The 19,753-nt window shown below is 39.9% G+C and overlaps 1 protein-coding gene across 1 annotated transcript in view; it reads right to left on the bottom strand.

Moving 5' to 3' along the window:
* The window catches only part of COL4A3 (collagen type IV alpha 3 chain), a 132,983-nt gene that overhangs the window by 50,926 nt on the left and 62,304 nt on the right, over nt 1-19,753 (bottom strand). Inside the window, exons 3-18 of the mRNA XM_065880996.1 lie at nt 18,151-18,240; nt 15,192-15,236; nt 14,541-14,585; nt 13,801-13,863; nt 12,352-12,405; nt 11,110-11,136; nt 10,491-10,568; nt 8,629-8,691; nt 8,468-8,503; nt 6,719-6,760; nt 6,433-6,510; nt 4,263-4,325; nt 3,829-3,888; nt 2,816-2,860; nt 2,489-2,542; nt 1,522-1,563 (exon numbers count right to left, since the gene is read on the bottom strand). Of these exons, the coding sequence (XP_065737068.1) occupies nt 1,522-1,563; nt 2,489-2,542; nt 2,816-2,860; nt 3,829-3,888; nt 4,263-4,325; nt 6,433-6,510; nt 6,719-6,760; nt 8,468-8,503; nt 8,629-8,691; nt 10,491-10,568; nt 11,110-11,136; nt 12,352-12,405; nt 13,801-13,863; nt 14,541-14,585; nt 15,192-15,236; nt 18,151-18,240 (885 nt within the window). The remainder of the gene's footprint in view (nt 1-1,521; nt 1,564-2,488; nt 2,543-2,815; nt 2,861-3,828; nt 3,889-4,262; nt 4,326-6,432; nt 6,511-6,718; nt 6,761-8,467; nt 8,504-8,628; nt 8,692-10,490; nt 10,569-11,109; nt 11,137-12,351; nt 12,406-13,800; nt 13,864-14,540; nt 14,586-15,191; nt 15,237-18,150; nt 18,241-19,753) is intronic.

Genomic DNA, 19,753 nt, shown 5'->3' with positions numbered 1-19,753 from the left:
GTATTGAGCATGAGAAAAGAAGATAGAAAGAAGATGGAAGTATAAAAGTTTTGTAAAAACTTAGTTTTTTCATACGTTGCACGGGGCCAATTAGTTCACTGACTTGTTTAAAGAACAGGTAACTAGAGCTTTGTGGTTAAGCGGTATAAAATAACAAGAAAGAATCACTACTAATCATAGTACTAATAGTGTAATAATCTCCTCCATCATAAAAGCCGTGAAGACATGTGAGTACCTTCCAAGTAAGTACAAGAAAGAATCACTACTAATCATAGTACTAATAGTGTAATAATCTCCTCCATCATAAAAGCCGTAAAGACATGTGAGTACCTTCCAAGTAAGTACAAGAAAGAATCACTACTAATCATAGTACTAATAGTGTAATAATCTCCTCCATCATAAAAGCCGTAAAGACATGTGAGTACCTTCCAAGTAAGTACAAGAAAGAATCACTACTAATCATAGTACTAATAGTGTAATAATCTCCTCCATCATAAAAGCCGTAAAGACATGTGAGTACCTTCCAAGTAAGTACAAGAAAGAATCACTACTAATCATAGTACTAATAGTGTAATAATCTCCTCCATCATAAAAGCCGTAAAGACATGTGAGTACCTTCCAAGTAAGTACTTTCACAGAATAGCCTCTTTCATTTTCCCAGCAACCTCTTAAAAGTATCTTGGGATTACTTGCCATCTGAATCATTTGCTTGTAGTGTAAAGAGGCTGATTTCTGGGACCCTCCTCCGGTTACTGAGTTGACTGACTCAGCCTGAAGGGTCTGAGAACTGCGTTTGTAATAACACGCACACACACTCCCCCAGTGACTCCTTTGCCACCATGGAGGAGCTTTCTGTCACACCTGCACAGTCACACTGAACGTGAGAACCGCCGTCTTTTGAGGCAGGAAAGGAAGAGGCCAGACCTCAGAGCCTGGGTCTTTTGCACTCATCTCCTTAAGCTGCAGAGTCACTCTATAAAATGTAGCCACCCTGCAGTCAGGAGCTGACAGACATCAAATCCATGTTCACGCCGGGGAGGGGAGGAAACAGCCTGCCGCTAAGGAGCATGGGCTGGGGTCATTGGTTTTTGCTGGTCCTGTATTCAACCCAGGGCTGAGCTGCTGCTGCCTCACAGTGCAGGGCTGTCTTAATGGGGCCCAGCTGGAGACGGCCACCCTGCTGCCCAAGCAGTCCTCCTCTGCTGCCTTCCTGCCCTACTTAAGGGCAAGGGATTACTTACCTTGGGCCAGGCCTGATTAGACAAAGGTTTTCTTCTCTACAGCCCAGGATGGGCATGGCCAGTGCATTCCAGGGACCAAGTAGGACCAAAGAAAAATACTTGTCCATTATCAAATGGACAAATAATGACAACAGCTATTTCTTTTGCCCCGGTTTGATAAAAAGGTAAATACTGTAATCTCTATCATAGCAGTCAATAAGAGACAATGATTCAAAATTTCCTTGATATTTTGAAAGACTTGATCAAACGTGACCTTAAAATGGTCTTTAATTACACTTACTGGACCACGAAATCCTGGAGGGCCCATGTCTCCTTTCCACCCCTATGTTGGAAGACAGTTAGAAATTATGAGCACTTTAATCAAAAGTATTTACATGTCAGGTAAACTTAGAAACCAAAATGCACAGGTAAACAAATCTATGCTAGAATTGATGTTTTTTCTATGAAATGTACAAACCAAGTTAACATGAAAGGGATACTACTTGTGATTATCTTCCTGGAGGGCCATATCTGAGTCAAGAATCTTATCTACAAGGTCTGGAAGAAGTGGCTCTTGTTCTCTAGGTTTCTTCCACATCACTCCCTTCAAAGGATGTTTGCATCATTGCGTGCTCTCCTGTTCCCACCCAGAATAGAGGCACAGGGAAACCAGGCTGTGGGTTGTAGGCAATTCCCGGTGTCCCAGCTATAATCAACCTCCTTTCTTACCTACTCAAGAGGGCATTCCAGGATTCTACTGGAAACGATATTAACACAGGATAAAAATCTTGAATCTGCATATATACCTACCTACGAAAACTATTTGAAAATATCTGTAACGTGTTGTCAGAAACAATGATGTGGAATATGGTCCACAGTTAACTGATGATGACCTTTCAGTACATCGTGACCCAGGTTGAGACTCACGGGGACCAGCCTACCCTTGACCTCTGATGACCTGTAACTTCCTCCAATCGCAGGTCCTTTCCAGCTTCTTCCTCAGGGAGCTGAAATCTCAGCTGAGATTTGAGCTGAAATCTCACTCGTCCTAAGTCAGCTTCTACTACAGAGGACAGGTGCAATATCTTTCCCCTTCAAGTGTTCAAATATAGTTGCCACATCTCTTGTTTCTTCTTAACAAATAGGCTAAGATGTTTCAGTGAGCTCTAATTGCAATTCCTTGTACCGAGTTTCAGGACGTGTGGGGAAAGGGTGACCAAACCCAACCAATTAGAAAAGCTGAAGATAGATGTTAGGAAGGGAATTACCTTGATGCCATCTTCGCCCCTTAACCCAGGGAAACCCTTGCTGCCTTTGGCTCCCTACGGAGAACAGCAAAGTGCGTAGGTCAGAAGACACATTGATAATCAATCTCTTCTGTAGGAAGCAAAGTGCTTTAAACTCCTTTCGGGAAAAAAAAATGTGCTCAGATGACCTCTCTCCACAGTGAGGGTGTAACACTATGATTCTCAAACATAATTTTTAAAAGCTATACGCTTTTGGTTTGCTTAAAACTACGTAGTGACTCTCAAAAACCCTTTTGTCTCATAGGACCGACACTTTCACTATATTAACGGGCCAAGTCACGTCTTTACCTCAGTGCCAGGGAAACCGGGGGCACCATCTTTTCCAGGCTTTCCCTAAAACAGAAACAAAACAAAAACACGTAACTTAATAAATATGGGTAATTTCAATAAACATGAAAAATGAAATGATATGATCATCTCTTGACCTTAGGCAAGAAAGCCTGACTGAGGTTTCCCCCACTTATTAAAAGGAAAAACTATTAACCACAGAACAGGGGATGACCTTCTCTTGCCGGGGAAGGCAGAAGCCAGTCAGAATGGGAAATTAGGGAGGGTCACTGGAAAAAGGAGAGGATACTAAGAGCTAAGCTTAAACTAGAGTTAACACTACCCATCAAAGCTTAGAAGGAAAATCAAGGAAGCACTGAGCAGAGAATCGAACAGGAAAATCCAGAGAGAGGGAGGCATTCACAGTCTATTCATTTGCGGTGTTGGCAATGCCCTGAACTCCAGATGTGCCTATATTTAAATATATGTATAAAAGGTATTTTGCAGCATTCAAACAGACAGGGCTTTTGGGATTAACTATTATGATAAAATAATAAATGATATGATAAAATTAAAAATCATATTAGTTGAATATTTTTTCTTAGAAAAAAATATATTCCCAGCGTATAATTTTTAGACTTTTAAAACAATATATGTGTTTAAATCTTTGCAAAATAGAGCTGGGAGGGAGAGTGAGCCTCTGTTGCTTCTACATTCTCCTCTTTTTTTACCCATCACCCCCTATATGGATGAAGATCGTTTGTCAAAGAAGAGAATGAGGCTGATACACAGAGAGGAGCAGAAGTGAAATGGACAGAGTCCTGCCCGTTTCATTTCAGGTTCAGAAGTCCTTGAAGCTTGTTTTAACCTTGAACTTCTCAGATACTTGAACAAATAAATTCTAACTCCCAAATTTTAAAAAAAAGTTTAGAAAATCTAAGCTAGTTTGAGTTAAGCACCTTATATTCACGACCTCAAGAGTCCCGAGTACTTACTAATTTAGGTTGCACATGACACTGAATTTCCAAACTCACCTGCGGGCCTGGTTCTCCAGGAGCACCTTTTTCTGATCCGTAAGATTCTCCAGGTGGCCCCTGTATTAATGAGAGTTAGGTCAAGTTTTGTAAATTATTGATTTTTGACTTACATTGATTTTTATTAACTTTTCCCTTCTATTAAAATTTTTGAAATGGTGGGTTATCTGAGAAGGACATCTTATTTATGAATATTAATTTAAAAACAGATGCTGGAGATAAATCATAAGATGGGTGCCATTGGGTACACGTAAAACAGTGCAGGGATTTCAGCTAGAAGTGGCCATAAAATAATTCTAGTATTTACGATCTCTGCGGTAAAATACTACCGTGCTTTAGCTAATATTAAGATTTAAAGGTAGATCATACATCAAAATATGCTATAAGGTTCTGCTTTTTGTTTCAAGGGAACAACATGATTCTTAGTGACCTACTGAGGGTCCAGGGCGTCCAGACTGGCCCATGGCTCCCTGGTCTCCCTTCTCCCCCTTGAGGTCCTGTCACAAAAACAAGTTAAGGTCATTACAAACAGATCAAACAAGATATTATTGACTATACTTGGAAAAGTCCTCTGTCTGTTCAATGGATTGGATTTTCAAGCTACTTATATACCTCCTGTTAACACACCACATTATGAATTTTCATATTTTGAATTTTATACCTGGGAACCCCCTGAAACAATATACAAACTTTTTGTGTGCTATATTTTATTTATTTTTAAAACTGACGTATAGCTGATTTACAATATTATATTAGTTTCAGGTGTACAATGTAGTGATTCAAGATTTTTATACTCCTTTTATAGTTACTATAAAATATCGGCTCTATTCCCTGTGCTGTACAATATATCCTTCTTACAACCTTTTCTTTTTCTAAAAAAAAAATGAAAGTCTCCTTTAGATCAAACTGTATTAAACTAATTTAATTTTGAATCAGTTTTCTCTAAGCACAATTAGATCATCTCTAATGCAGTTTACTTTCATTTTTAATATGCTGAAATTATTTTCACTGAGATCAACTATTCTCTGAGTAAATGTTACAACGAGGATTGAATTCATTAATTAGGTTTGTTTTGCCCTTATCACATTTTATTCCTATATTGTGAAAATATAATTTTCAAAATCAATTTTTTCCCAATGTGAGTATCCTCCTGAGGGCATCATTTTTATAAATAACTCAATTTTGTCCCCTGGGTCAAATCTTCCAGATCTTGCTTTTGTCAAAACAAGATTTTTTCCCATCAATTTTCAGCCAATAAAGCTTTAGACTTTATTAAATATACTTTTGTTGATTAATTCTGAAAAGTTCAGTTATTCTCCTCAGCCAATTTTTTTCCAGTCTTCAATGAGAGTTAGTATTTTGGCCATATAAAACTTCACCATGTTCTGTTTTAACCCTTCTAGTTTTGTGTTGATAATTTCTATCATTAAAAATTAATTATATTGAAAGAGATGATTAAGGGATTTCTTTTGGGGGTGATGAAAATGTTCTAAAATTGCACATGGTTATATCTGCATAACCCATGACTATACTAATAGCCACTGAATTGTACACTATATAAGTGAATTTTATGGCATGTGAATGATATCTCAATAATGCTGTTAAAAGTTAATTATAATGAAAACCCATGTATTTTATTCTTTAGAAGGGTGAAAATTATGGTATGTGAATTATATTGCAATCAAGCTATTATTAAAAACAATTAATCATAAGTTTAAAGGAGAAGGATGATTTATGTTTATTTCTTAGTTAATCCACAAGAAAATTGTTAGCTTCCCCCTCACTCCCCATTCCCCTTCCCAGACATTCCAGGATCAACCTGGTGTCTAGGATTGGTGTATGATGCTGGGATGCACTTCTTCTGAGCATCTGATTCAATTCCATCCTCTGGTCCTTCTAGCTACCCCAGTGTGGGAGCAAAAAGCACATGATAATGTCAAAATAACGAGTCACAGTGTCCTTGGAGAGGAGTGGGGGCCACATTGCCTTGGGGTTATGACGGCAGGTAAAAATGTCCCATTTGGTTATGATACTGCTCTACCCTTATCTTTAGGTCATTGCTACCCAATTGCATCAGAGCCACACACCATTTTGCTACTGTTTATTCAAAAATACTCACCATATACCCACCCTATGTTAGCAACAAGGAGAGGGATGGGGATAATGGGTGAGCAAAATTAGATCTAGGCTCTTCCTTCAAGAATGTCAGGAGAGGGCTTCCCTGGTGGCGCAGTGGTTGAGAGTCCGCCTGCTGATGCAGGGGACGTGGGTTCGTGCCCCGGTCGGTCCAGCAGCAGCTGGGCCCGTGAGCCATGGCCGCTGAGCCTGCGTGTCCGGAGCCTGTGCTCCACAGAGGGAGAGGCCACAGCAGTGAGAGGCCCGAGTACCGCAAAAAAAAAAGAATGTTGGGAGTGGCTTGCCTTGTATCTTCCCCATTTTATGTTTTCTAGTTCTCAAGTAAAAGATGGAGCAGGAATAAAATCCAGAGGCCCAGGTTGGCTGAGCTGGGCTTAGGTGACAGAGCTTATAAAAGAGGTAAGGGATCAAAGGACCTCATCCCAGAAAAGGGAAGGTGCAACCCTAATAATAAAATTGAAGAGTTACCGTTCTGTTAACCAGGCCGGTTAGTGTCACGATAACTGTTCCTGGTGGTCCGGGCGGTCCTGTTAATCCTTTCATACCCTAAAGACAAACACACTCAGGAATAAAAAACGAAGCTTGAGAGATCTACGTTTCCTCTTTAGTTCTTACCTGGGAAGATAAAGCAAATGGAACCTGAGACACAGGAAATACTTGCGTTTCAATGTGACTTAATGAATACATTGTGGAAGTTGATTGCTAGGGAACTTAAAATATCTTGCCCACAAATAAACCACAGAATTTAAATTACCCGCTCTCCTTTTTGTCCTATCACTTTATCGCCCATGTGACCCTGTAAGAAAAGACAAAACCAAATTATTTTTAAAAAAATGAACATGAATGTATAGTCTAAACCCATTAAGGTTCAATGTTTATAATTGAACATTTATATTTTAATGGTAATGTTAGTATTGTAAAAGTTATTTTAGCTATTTCTCGGAGTGGAATGGCAACACGTTTCTTTTAAAAGTAGAGATCTTGAAGCGCAGAAAGCTTAAGGCATTTACTTAATAGGGCAAGTGATAACAGGAGATGGTGTGCGGCAGGGGAAGGAACCCAGCTCGGAGGACATTTTTCTGGCTCAGCCACCAGCCAATTTTGCTTCCTCTGGCTGGTAACTTCCTGATGCCCTAGTTTCCCCATCTTAAAAATAAGAGGGATGTGTAGCTGATCTTCAGGATTCTGAAATTCAAAACTTTAAGAGAACTAAGAATAGAATTCAAGCAACCTGACTTCACTAGTAAGTTAGTGACATGAGATAAGTCTGTGAATCATCTCTCTTCAGTAATCTATCATTTCAACCAATGTGTCTTGGCTTTTCTGCTCTTGAGTTTGCAGATTTTCCCCCAATTAGGCCACAAGCTGTAGAGAAAAGCACTTAACCTGAACCTATTCATCTCACAGGGTATGTATGTGTGTGTGTGTGTGTGTGTGTACACACATCAATGAAACAATAAATGTGAAAGCACCTTGGCAAGTACCCTACACAAAAAGGCTTTCTGATAGTAAGTAATTTCCTGGTGGGGCTCAGCCTTGCTCAACATTTTCTTACTTAAAATAATGAAGGGGATCAGAATATGCCACCCCAAAATATACCACTTTGGCAGAAGAATTATTTTGAGCTGAAGGCAAGTGAGAAACAGCAAATGCAGAAAAAGTTCCTTGCTCTCCCCCATCTGCCTCAAGACAGGGCCTAAATTTCCCTTTGTGAAGGTGTCACCCTCCCCTCTCCTGTACCAGGAAGAGAAGACAAGTCATCACTGGAGACAACACTCACTTAAGTCTGCATAAACAAACTTCACTGAAATAACACTTATCTTCCATTAGTTTCCCCCCATATATTGACCTTTCCACAATCTACTGCCCCTTGAAGATCAAAACCCTTTTCCTTTGTCCTGTCACTCCTCCACAAATTTATCACCCTTTGTTAAAATGGTATACAAGCCTCTGGGTCTGACTGCCTCTTTGGGGTTTTTCATTTCATTTCTGTGAGGTCTCCACATGCATATGAAATCAAACTTTCTTCCTACAGTTAACCCACTCACTGAATCTAAGAAGATAGAAGAAAAAGTTTTTTTCCTCCCCCATACTAACAGTTGGCCTTTGTAATAGAAAGAAATGCAGGACTGTGCTTAATGAGTCCATGAATAGTCATTTTTATTTACTAGTATAAAAACAGGTTGGCTTTGGGAAGCAGCCCAGTAAAAAAATATATAAAGTGTTGCGGGAAACATAAAGAGTAGGAATCCTTGCCCTTTTCCTGATGAGGAACTCCTTATAATTGAATTAAGACGCTTTGTATCACAGATCAAGTTACAGAAGTGCAGGGAGAAGGGAAGTAGGAGGTGCAGAGCTGCTAGCCATGCTTACTTCCCTGCTGGGAATCCTTGTGAGTTCCAGAGGGGTGCCCAGCAGTGACCCACATGTGGAATCAGACTGAGTTTGGCTTTTAGATCGGTTAGGATGTTCTGGCTGACACAACATATGAATTGTCACCTACCTTAGGTCCTGGAGGTCCCATGGTTCCTGGAAAGCCCTAGAAAAATCCACCAGTTAAGATTACAGCAGGTAATGAATCAAGCCTAAAACTCTATTTAAAATATTAGGCTATAATTCTTTTATTAGTTACGATGTCTACAGCAATGGTGGCTTCATACTCACAAAGAATCCTGGAGGGCCAGGGGGACCAATAGGTCCAGGAAAACCTGGAAGGCCTGGCAAACCCTTTAAATTAAGAGAAGAATTAGAATAAGTTTAAATTTACTTCTCACTGGAGAACGATGTCCATTAGTTAAATGCATTAAACTATTTTAGAAAAATCAGAGCCTAATGTTTCTTATTTATGGCTGCAATTAATTTCAATAGAGGCCGTGTGTAACATGTGTTGCCATGTATAACAGGCTACCAGGATCATCCTGATGGTACCATTTCCAGGAAAATGACCAGAGCAGTTGCTTTACTTTAGAAGAGTTTTACAATTTTTAGAAATGTTTCCTCTCTCTCTCTCTCTCCCTCTCCAAGCACGCTCTTATCTCTGGGCCCTTCCACCTGCTCTGCCTCTGCCTAGAATCGTCTTTCCCCCGGTATCTCTATAACTCACTTTCTCTCCCTTTTCTTATCTTTATTCAAACGTTATCCTTTCCATGGGGCCTTCCTGCCCATCCGATCTAATGCCACAACCTTCCTTCTAATCTGGACACTTCCTATCCCCCAACCCTGCATTATTTTTCTCCTTGGCATTTATTACTATCTAATACAACATATACTTAGTAATTTACATTTTAAAATATTTTCTCCTTCTGGAATGTGCCATGAAGGCAAACATTTTTGTTAAACTATTTTTGGAGATTTGTGCACTGTGGTATCCCCAGCACCTAAATAGCCCCTGGAACCTACCTGGCACGTAATAAGGATTTCTTGTATGACTGAAGGTCCCACCGCTATACTTTCAGCAGTAGCTCAATGTGGTACATGGCCAACACTCAATACACATTGAAGGGATACATCCGTGTCCCAGATTGCTACTGTCTCCTCTTACTAGATGCCCTGCCCTCAGCATCTGGCTCCCTAAATGCTTCCTAAGCAAAAAAACAAGAGCCATCATATTCTGCATCTTTTCTCAAAAGCTTATATGGCTCCGAACCGTGTCATTCTTCAGTTTTGCAGCCCATCATTAGCTGCCGTGGCTCACCATATAGATGTTCAACAACCTTAACTCAAACTCTTTGACTCACTCAGGCAAATTCCTATCTCTGCCCAGGAATCTCCACCTATACTTCTGAATTAAGTTAAAATGTTTCTGATTAATTAACCTGAAAGGTAGTATCAAAAGATCCCCCCCCCCTTTTTTTGGCTAAGACGTGTTTATTTTTCCTACTTCTTTACAGCAAGAAAGCTTTTTGAGGGCCTTCAAAAACATATACCAATCAAATAACTTATTATCAAAAGATCCTTCTGAACCACAGAGTAAAGTACACACAGCCACCAAATAGCTCTGTCCTTGTATCTATTCTGGATCACCCTCTGGCTACGTACATAGAGGTCAGAAAGCAAACTATTCAACAGGAGAAAGGTGCAGTTAAATAAAATATTACTATCATGCAAACTTTACAATAGGACTGTTACGTAATGTTACGATTTTAAATTGTATTCAACGTGTAATACAATCTTACCCGGGATTTCAACAAATACAAAGTGGAACACAACCATTCCTTGAAGGCTCCTTCTTAGATTTAGTAAAGCTTGGGTGATTGAGACTTAAGAAGAGGCTAAAAGACATATGTACAAGATCACCTTTTTTATATGAGCTAAATGTAGTTTCTTATAATGAGGTGAATGTGTTAGAATGAAATGAGGTAAATATGTAAATAGAAGAGATATGAAGATCTATGAAGAATATATGTAAGAGAGTGAGAAAGAGGGAGAAGAAGAGAGAGAGAAGAAGAAGAAGAAAAAAGAGGTGGAAAGAGAGAGACAGAGAGAAAGAGATCGAGAATGATAGGGACCTTCTCTGAAGTGCATACCTGGAATCCTGGAGCTCCTGGCAACCCAGGGTCACCTTTTCCATCAAGGGCTATACCTTCTCCTTCAGCAGGAGCCCCCTTGAAAATGAAGAAGTTCATCAAACATAAGCAATGTTATATCTTCAAAACTCCTTTAAATGGTTATTCAAGGTCATATTGCTTCAAGGATAAAAGCGCTTTCAGGATATATACTTAGAGAAATGCTTTAGGATTATTTAGTTATTCCATTTTGAAGAATTTAAAGCATTTTCATATTTTCCAAAGTTGATCATTTACTGTGGAGGGAAGAAAGACACAAGAATAACAGACCATTTCCCAAGACACCAAAATGAGTGGCAATTCCTTATCTAGAATTTGGGGCCCTGAGCATAAGTTCAGCTCTCTTTTCCCAGACCCTATTTTCCTAAAGAGTAATACAAAACTTGTATTCCTGAAGACATATCTATGACAAGAAGTAGAAGTTGTTCAATAGGAATAAATATCATGTCCTAGTTACTATGATTTCTGAATTAATCATGAGATCTGATTTGTAATTACTTATGTCTTATTGTTTAATACAAGTCCCTTTCATATGTACAATTAGAGATTTTTTGACAATAACATGCCACAAATAACTTACTTTCTCTCCTTTCAAACCAACGAAACCCTAGGAAAAGGAGCGGCATATTAGCGACCAGAGGCAAATCAAATACACAGCATCCCTGCTTTGTCCTCCCTGCTATTCTGCCTTCTCTCCCTGCTCTGTACCTCCCACTGGCTTTTAAACATGCTCAAGTCTTTCTCATTTAAAGAAAGTCTCCCCCTAAATCCACCCTCCCCACACTGCCTTGTCTATCTTTCATGTCATCGGCAAAATTCCCACTCTCTTCATCTCTCACATCTTTCTTACACTCACGTCTACGTCCTCCCTCCATCTGTCATGGAAGTTAAAGTCTGCAGTGGCTTTGATGTTACTGAAACCGACAACACATTAGTTCCCACCTTACTGGATTTCTCAGCAGCACTAGGCAGCTGTCACTCCCCTTTACTGGAAATTGTTAAAAAGGAGATGGGTCCAAGATGGAATCACTCCTGTTAGGTCCACAGCAGTAAACCAAGACTTAATAAATACCTAACCTGACTACGGTTTTAACCTACCCTAGGAATGTGACCTTTGACCCGCCAACCTGGAAATTCCTGGTCTGCACTAATAAGATATTCCACCCAATAACACCTTCCATTCCCCTTAAGAGGCAGCTTTGCCTAAGACAATGCCTTCTTTGTTAATAAAACAATATATTCTTTGCTAATAATGTCATTTTTTCCATTCCCTCTCTGGCTTTAAAAACCTTTCCTATCTGTGGTTGGATGCAGAAACTCCCTCCTTGTTAGATGGGATGCTGCCGGATTCATGAATCATCCACTAAGGCCAATATTAGATGATCAGATTTACTCAGTCAAATTTTTATTATTATGTTATTTAGCAACATCTTTCCTGGGCTTCCAGAATTCACTCCTCCTTGTTTTCTTCTACCTTGAGGGCCCTTCCTCCGTTACAGGCTTATTGTCCTTGATCTCACATTACATGCTGGAGCTCTCTAAGTCCCAGTTCCAGGGCCCTTCTCTCCTCTCTTTCATCCTTGAGTCACCACAATCCAGGCCTCTCCCACTGTCTAGTTCACACCTCCCATTCAGTGCCTCAAAAGCAAAACAAAGTCTCAAAGTGCATTTATTCATTCATTTCTCAACTATTAGTTGAATGTCTATTGTCGGCTGCCTCACACTTCCCCAAGGTCATGACAGATTTCTGTATGTGGTCATTCCAAAGGAAACTCCTTGTAATTGTACTTTATGTCTTGGATGGTTAGAAATATAAACGTACTGGGATGCCTGGGTAGCCTGGTGTCCCCCGAAGTCCTGGAAACCCTTGCTCACCCTGGAAGACATACAGAGCTTGTCATTCTTCTTAGTTGTTCTAGAACAGCCTATTGAGATAATTTCCCTGTTTCTCTCTTCCAACCCTGCAGTGGTAAATCTAGACAAAGTAACCCAAATTCCTTACAGCTACTGGGTCATGAGGCTGAAGGCCAGGAAACCATTATCTTAATTGAAAACAGGATTAGAATCTACTGTTTCTCAAATTGTGCATAAATGGCAAAAGGCTAATTGTGCCAAGAACTTTTCAATTGCTGCTTCCTTGAAACTTTAGTAATTACTCCTTTCATGGCCACAATTCTGGGGAAAAGGAGAGTGCAGTCAGGAAACAAAGAAGATGAATGAACATCGAAAAGCTCAGTCATTCTATTCCAAAGACCAGTTTTGCATTCCAAGCCTTAGTTTCTGATTTATATACACTCAACCTCAGATGCAAATAACCATTTGAGCCCCCAGTTATCTTTCGGTGGGAGAACATCAGAGAACTTCCTTAAAAAGCAATCAGAAAGCAAGGTGGGGGGGACTTCCTTGGTGGTGCAGTGGTTAAGAATCCGCCTGCCAATGCAGGGGACATGGGTTTGAGCCCTGGTCTGGGAAGATCCCACATGCCGCGGAGTAACTAAGCCCGTGCGCCACAACTACTGAGCCTGCGCTCTAGAGCCTGCGAGCCACAACTACTGAGGCTGCGTGCCACAACTATTGAAGCCCGCACACCTAGAGCCCCTGCTCCGCAGCAAGAGAAAACACCACAATGAGAAGCGCGCGCACTGCAACTAAGAGTAGCCCCCGGTCGCCAGAACTAGAGAAAGCCCACATGCAGCGACGAAGACCCAAGGCAGCCAAAAATAAATAAATAAATTAAAAAAAAAAGAAAGCAAGGTGGGGGAGGGGTGGGGAATCGGATGCAGACACTCAAATGGTACTCCACACTTCCAGTTATAAGATAAATAAGTACTAGGGAGGGAATGCACAACATGATAAATCTAATTAACGCTGCTGTATGTTATACATGAACGTTGATAGCGTAAATCCTAAGAGTTCTCATCACACACACAAATTTTTTTCTTTCTTTAATTTTGCATCTATAAGAGATGGTGGGTTCACTAAACTATTGTGATGATCATTTCATGGTGTATGTAAGTCAAATCATTACGCTGTACACTTTGAACTTATGTATTGCTGTATGTCAATTATATCTCAATAAAACTGGAAGAAAGTAAAGAAAAAGGCATAAGAAGAAAGAAAACCATCCTATGTCTGCCCTGAAGACACATACCATTGGTTCTGGCTAAAAGAATATTTCAAGGAAAGCCTAGCCTGTCTCATTACTACTTCACCTTGATTTATTCATTTAGCAAAACATTAACTAACCTTCTCCTGTGTGAGGCATACATACCTTAGAACCATTGCATCCTGGCAAACCGACAGGTCCATACGGTCCAGGATGGCCTGGGATGCCCTAAACAATAGAGCAAGTCTCAAAAAGGAGAGATAATCAGGCCCCGGGAACAGGTGGAAACAGTGCAGAAACCATGGTGGGAAAAGATGGGCTAATTTAGATAGTTCTTTAAGTATAAATGGTTATTTAAATAAAGTAGTTATTTTAGATAATAATTTAAATAAAAATCATAGCAAATAAAATAGGCTAATTAAAACCAAAAATTATCCAGTGAGATACAGATATTTAAGATAAAACAAAAGGTCTTTCTATATAAAATAAGTCCATTAGCACACTGTGTTAAGCTGGCGTAAAGGAAAGAGAAGAGGGAAGTGTGCACAGAGGTAACTATTTTATTATTTTATTATCCTGTGCTATCAAGCAGACTTCATTCTATTCTATTCTATTCTATTCTATTCTATTCTATTCTATTCTATTCTATTCTATTCTATTCTATTCTATCCCATCCCACCCCATCCCATCCCATCCCATTCCATCTCAATCTGTTCCATCTGTTTGTATTTCAGGAAAGATTTGTATGTCTTGTAAATCCACACTCTAATACACTATGTGATTCTGATATTTTCATCATGTAGCAAATGTATCAGTACTCATTTTCTTGTGCTATTGCTTTAACATCTTTATTAAAATGAGCTTACTTCTTATTATTCCATTTACACAATTTTCTCATTACTTACTGGAAGTCCAGGAGGACCTGAAAATCCTGGTAATCCAGTTGTTCCCTAAAGACAGAGAAAACGGAAAGGGTGGCAAGAAAAAAACTCTTTAAAGATGTTCAACCTATAAACAAAAAATGATGTACCATGCCAATAACCCCGTTCTGCAACTATAATTGGGAACACTAAAAACGATTTGAGAAACAAAAAAAGGCTTGACAAACTTTGTAAATCTTCCATTTATATAACTTTTAAAAAGAGATGATTAAGATTGCTTGGGGCCTTTCTTGGGTAGGTTATTTAAGGTTTAATCTGCATACAGTAAAGTGCTCCAATCTTGCACAAACAGATTGAGGAATGTTTATATATGTGCATATGCACATATCGGTGATACCGTCACCCCATCCAGACATAGAACATCTCCAACACCCCAGATGGTCCCCTCATGCCCTCTCAAAGTCAGTTAACCCCTACCCTCAACAAAGTAAGGGCTATTTTGACTTCTGCCGTTATAGACTGGTTTTACCTGTTCCTGAACTTCATCTATAGAAGTGTATCACACACAATGTACTCCTTTGTGACATCTGTATAACTTTCACGGTGCAGATTTCTTTTTTAAAAAAAAAAAGAATTTTCATCAAACAGTCAGGCTAGACTGGTTGGACTACTAACCCTCACGCCTTTGGGACCAGTGAATCCTGGAAGTCCTGGAGAGCCCTAGATCCAAAGGAGAAAACAAAAGGTAAGCACTGTGACAATTATCTGGCACTAATAAGCCCATAAATGAAAGGTCCCAGTTTTATTCACACGCCAAAGACTTTTGCTCTTGCGATTATTTCATTGTTAACACGGTTCAATTACTTGTTGTTTCATTGGCGCTACAGTATTTATCCGAAAGGACAAACAAAAATCCATTCATACCCTTGCTACTCAAGGTGCGGGATCCAACAGTAGCCTCATCCGGGAGCTTGTTAGAAATACAGCTCCCTCACCTCCCAGACCTATTGATTCAGAATTTGCATTTCAACAAGATGTGATGATAATTCTCGTTCACATTCGTGTCTGAGAAGTGCCTCTGGAAAAGCCCCACATTAGCCAGACAGCTGCCGAGGGCTGATAAGGATGAATGACACGGCTACAACAGTGGATGAGAATGGCAGCCGATATTTCTGTACATGAGAAACACTTTATTAGCAAAATGTCCCTGGTGGGCACAAATAAATAAATAGCAAACTAAGGACTGCCTGAACCAGAGATAAACTTGCTTCAAGAACACAGTGAATACATTGGGAGGTCCTGTTTCTTAGAGAATAACCACAAACAAAACTGTTTTAACGAGGCCACTTGGTGTGAAAGTTCCATTATCCAAAAGTTTTTCATCATTCCTGAGAGTTTCAGCATGTTTTGGTATTTCTGATTATTTGAGGAAAAGGTTGTGACAGAGCCTTCTGAGACTGGACCGTCAAGGCCAAAGTCAGCCTTTCCTGTCTGAGGTAGAATTCCTGGGTGTGTGACCATGGCCCCCTCCTCTGCAGGATGCTGTGTGTAATCTGCAAAGGCAGAAGCGTGACTTGCAGGTTTCACATCCCCATTATAAATTTTCTCATATCTCCTATAGGAGAATATATAGAAAATATTTAAAATTAAGACATTTATAAACCTGAAAAATCTTTTTGGTCAGGTTTTAATATTCTCTGATTGTCTGCCTTTGATCGGATTATCATTTGTGACTACATCTCTGAGCTATACTTTAACATATGAACTCATGACAACATAAGTTTCTGGATGAACTTTATGAAATGCCTGCACACCCTGTAACCTATACGAAGCACCACGTATTTACAACTAAAATTTTAATTTATTGCTGGCTTCTCTAAAGAAATGCTAAGGAAACCAGCAGAGTGGGCTGCAGAGGACAAAATAAAAAGGAAGGAGTTGGCATTAAGCTGATCCTAAGTCCAGCGTTGAAGTGACAAATTCATTCTACCAGGAGAATGGAGGGAAATCTGAGGCCACAGCCTGAAGGAACACAGCGGAATGTTCAGACACTAAACATGTCTGAAATCAGACACCGAATGTCCAGAATCTGAATGACTTTTTCAAAATTAGGATCAGAGGAAGGAGAAATGAAGAAACAAAAAGCACACACAAATACAATAAAGTAGAATTCCTGGGAAATAATAAGCTTTGCAGTTTTACTTGGAAACTGTAGGTGTGGGTTTAGTTTCTTTGGCTGTAGGAGTTTGATTCTGGTGTCATCTAATACTGGATTTGAACTGTGATTTTGTCACCTATTAGCTATGTAATCCAGGACAAATTACTTAAGTGCTCTGAGAATCAGTTTCCTCATCTCTGAGATGGAGATAATAATAGGTAACTATAGTCATGATTGATGGGATCAATGTGAGGGATAAATGAGATCTAGTCAAGAATAAATGTCCCAATGCCTGGCTCAGAATAAATTAGCAGAAAATGTTGCCTAAATATTCTATACATATGAAATTTAAAAAGACTGTGTGGATCAATTATAATTGCATTTTCATAATTTATTAATTAGTTCACAGCTCCCTGGAAACCGGCAGCCGGGGGAGTGACCCAGTGGATGCGTGAGAGCCCAGGCTTAAGTCCACAGCAGGAAAGAGCCATCAGCAGATCTAGTGGTTATACAGTTATTTAGCAAATCCTCCAGGGCATTTATTGAAACAAAGCCCTTTGTTGTATCACAGACTTTAGGATAAAAATCTGTGATGAGTGTGAAGGGCAGTAGGCTCTGGTAGAAACCTTAGGAAGCCTGATGTGTAAGGGACCAGCTGAGAAAGAGGAAAGCAAAGAAAAGAGGATTCCAGAAACAAAGACATGTGTTTCAAGGAGAAGAGAGTGATCCACACAGTTGGAAACAAAGCAGAGGGGTCCAGGTCAGGTAAAGACACAGAGTATCCCTCTGCATTGGCCTTTTGGAGGTCATGGGTGACCTGGAGGTCATGGGTTTTCAGGGCAGTGGGCAGGAGGCAAATTGTTGCTGGCCGAGGAGTGAAAAGGAGATGAAACACAGCCAGTGTGGTTAGTTATTTTATTTTTTTTAAAGAAGCTTGACTGAGAAAGGTAAGACAGGGAAAGGATGGCAATCCTTTGGTTACAGGACCTGAACGATCTAGAGAAGTTTACATTGGTACGGGCTTTATATTTGCATGCTTAAGGATGGAAAGAGAAAAACCAACGTCAAAAGGAAAGTTGAAATGGCTGAGAAAGAGGACACACCATCAGAACAGGGTTCTAGTAGGAATCCCAGCGACCAGGATACCGGTAGAGGGATAGGTCCTGAATGGAAGGTAAAAAGAACTCATCGTTTCATGTGGGACGATAGAAGGGAGGGGCCGATGCAGGTAGGGAGACCGTAGCTCAGGGAGCGGGAAGAGGTAGAGCAGGGAGCTTGAAGATAATGATAATCATTTGAATCATCTTGGAATAAGATTCAGTTCGGAGGGCCCAGCTAAGACTGGAGCAGGAAATTACCAGAGCGTCCATCAGCTGGCTGCGATGTGGAATTCTCTCCAGGTTCTCAGCAGCCCTGGGGTCAGCATAAAGAAGGTTAAGTGGACTGGGGATTTTTTGAACTCACAGACTGGCATACCTTGGGTCCCTGTGGTCCAGGCAGGCCTTCCGGACCTGGGTATCCTTTCTGGCCGGGAGGCCCAGGGGGTCCGGGAAAGCCTTTCTCCCCCTGTTAAAATTAAAACAAGACAATAAACACAGAGAACAGCAATTCCCAGGAATAAACACACTCATAACCATCATTTTCTTTTCTTTATGATGTAATGATAATATTTTTTCCTTGGATTAAAAAAAATAGCCCTCAGCAGTAAGTACAAGAGTAACTCTAAACTTTCAGCTGTTAGTATTTGTCTGTAGGCTTGAAAGTGTTTGTCTTTTATCTCCTGGAAACTCTACATTTACCCAAATGGTAGAGCTACCCAGAACAGAGATTAAGGGAGCATGAATCAAGAACTGAGGGGAAAGCCCAGCTAGAAAGATGGAGGTTGGTGGAGTGTGTTTTCTGGGGGATGGAGAGACAGTGAAAACCAGGCACAAGAACGTCTTGAGAGTGTGCATAACTGCTATGTAGCTTGAAAGAACAACACACAGGCTATGAGTTTTAGTCCTTTCTTGATTACACAGGGATTAGGAATTCAATCTGCTGTCTGTGGAGGAGATGCAGGAGAGATATCGAGTGGCAAAACGAAAAGTGTGAGCTAAATAGTTAAGAGATGATATTACGGGAAAGCCCTCAGGGATGAGAGAGTAATTTAGTAATTTAGGCCCAATGAGGGACATGTTTCTGCCACAAATAATCTTCCCGTGGACACAGATCCTCCGGTTACTCTTTAATAGTAAGGGCCACAGGTTGATTCAGTCAATCTAGTTACACAATTAGCAACTTTGATTTTTAAAACAGTGATCAAGTCAGTGATTTCACACTGTGTGTGCATAGACACCCAATAAAAAGAGAAATAAAAGAATTTGCTAGACCCCTCTTAATACTCCATTACCTTCACACACCTTGAACAGCATCTCACCCAGAGTAGGGATTCCATAAATGCTTCTTGAATGCGAGAATGAATCATAGCTTTCCAACATGGATCTGAATATACTACTTTCATAGCTTCAGGAAATACCCTAAGTCAAACTACACATGAATTATAGAATACTTTAAAATAAATATGGTAATTTTTATTATTTTGTCTAAAGAGCTTAAAATATGTTCTTCTAAAAATATTTTTAAGCAGTCATCTTTCAATATTGTTAAGCCACTCATTAGCATATCTGAGAAAAGGGTTTTGTAAACAAAGGAAAAACTTTAGTTCTGCCTCTGTCTTAATTATCACAAATTGAAAGTTAATGGAGCGAATTAATGAGATTTCACGGCACTCATTTTTCACTCCAATTCTGCAGTGGAGATGCTTTCCTTCACCGAAGTTTTGCCTCAGCTAGAGTGCTGCTGCAAGATTCTTTCACCAGGGGGCGCCCTCACACCAATGCTGCAGGACAAAATCTGCAGGCTTCAATGTTTCTGTCAAAGTGAGGCAATCAAGTTGTTTTCAGTTGTTCTCTCGCGTTTAGCAACAACGTAAATAGATATATACACATGCAGGCATTCTTATAAACTTTGTTGTTCTTTAACTTACTATTTTTTCTTTACAGATCAAGAGAGTTACAGTAACTGCCGGTATTTATAC

This window comes from Phocoena phocoena, chromosome 7 (genome assembly GCF_963924675.1).
Source record: "Phocoena phocoena chromosome 7, mPhoPho1.1, whole genome shotgun sequence".
NCBI classification, from domain to species: domain Eukaryota; kingdom Metazoa; phylum Chordata; class Mammalia; order Artiodactyla; family Phocoenidae; genus Phocoena; species Phocoena phocoena.
This window is presented reverse-complemented; position numbering and strand designations above follow the sequence as displayed.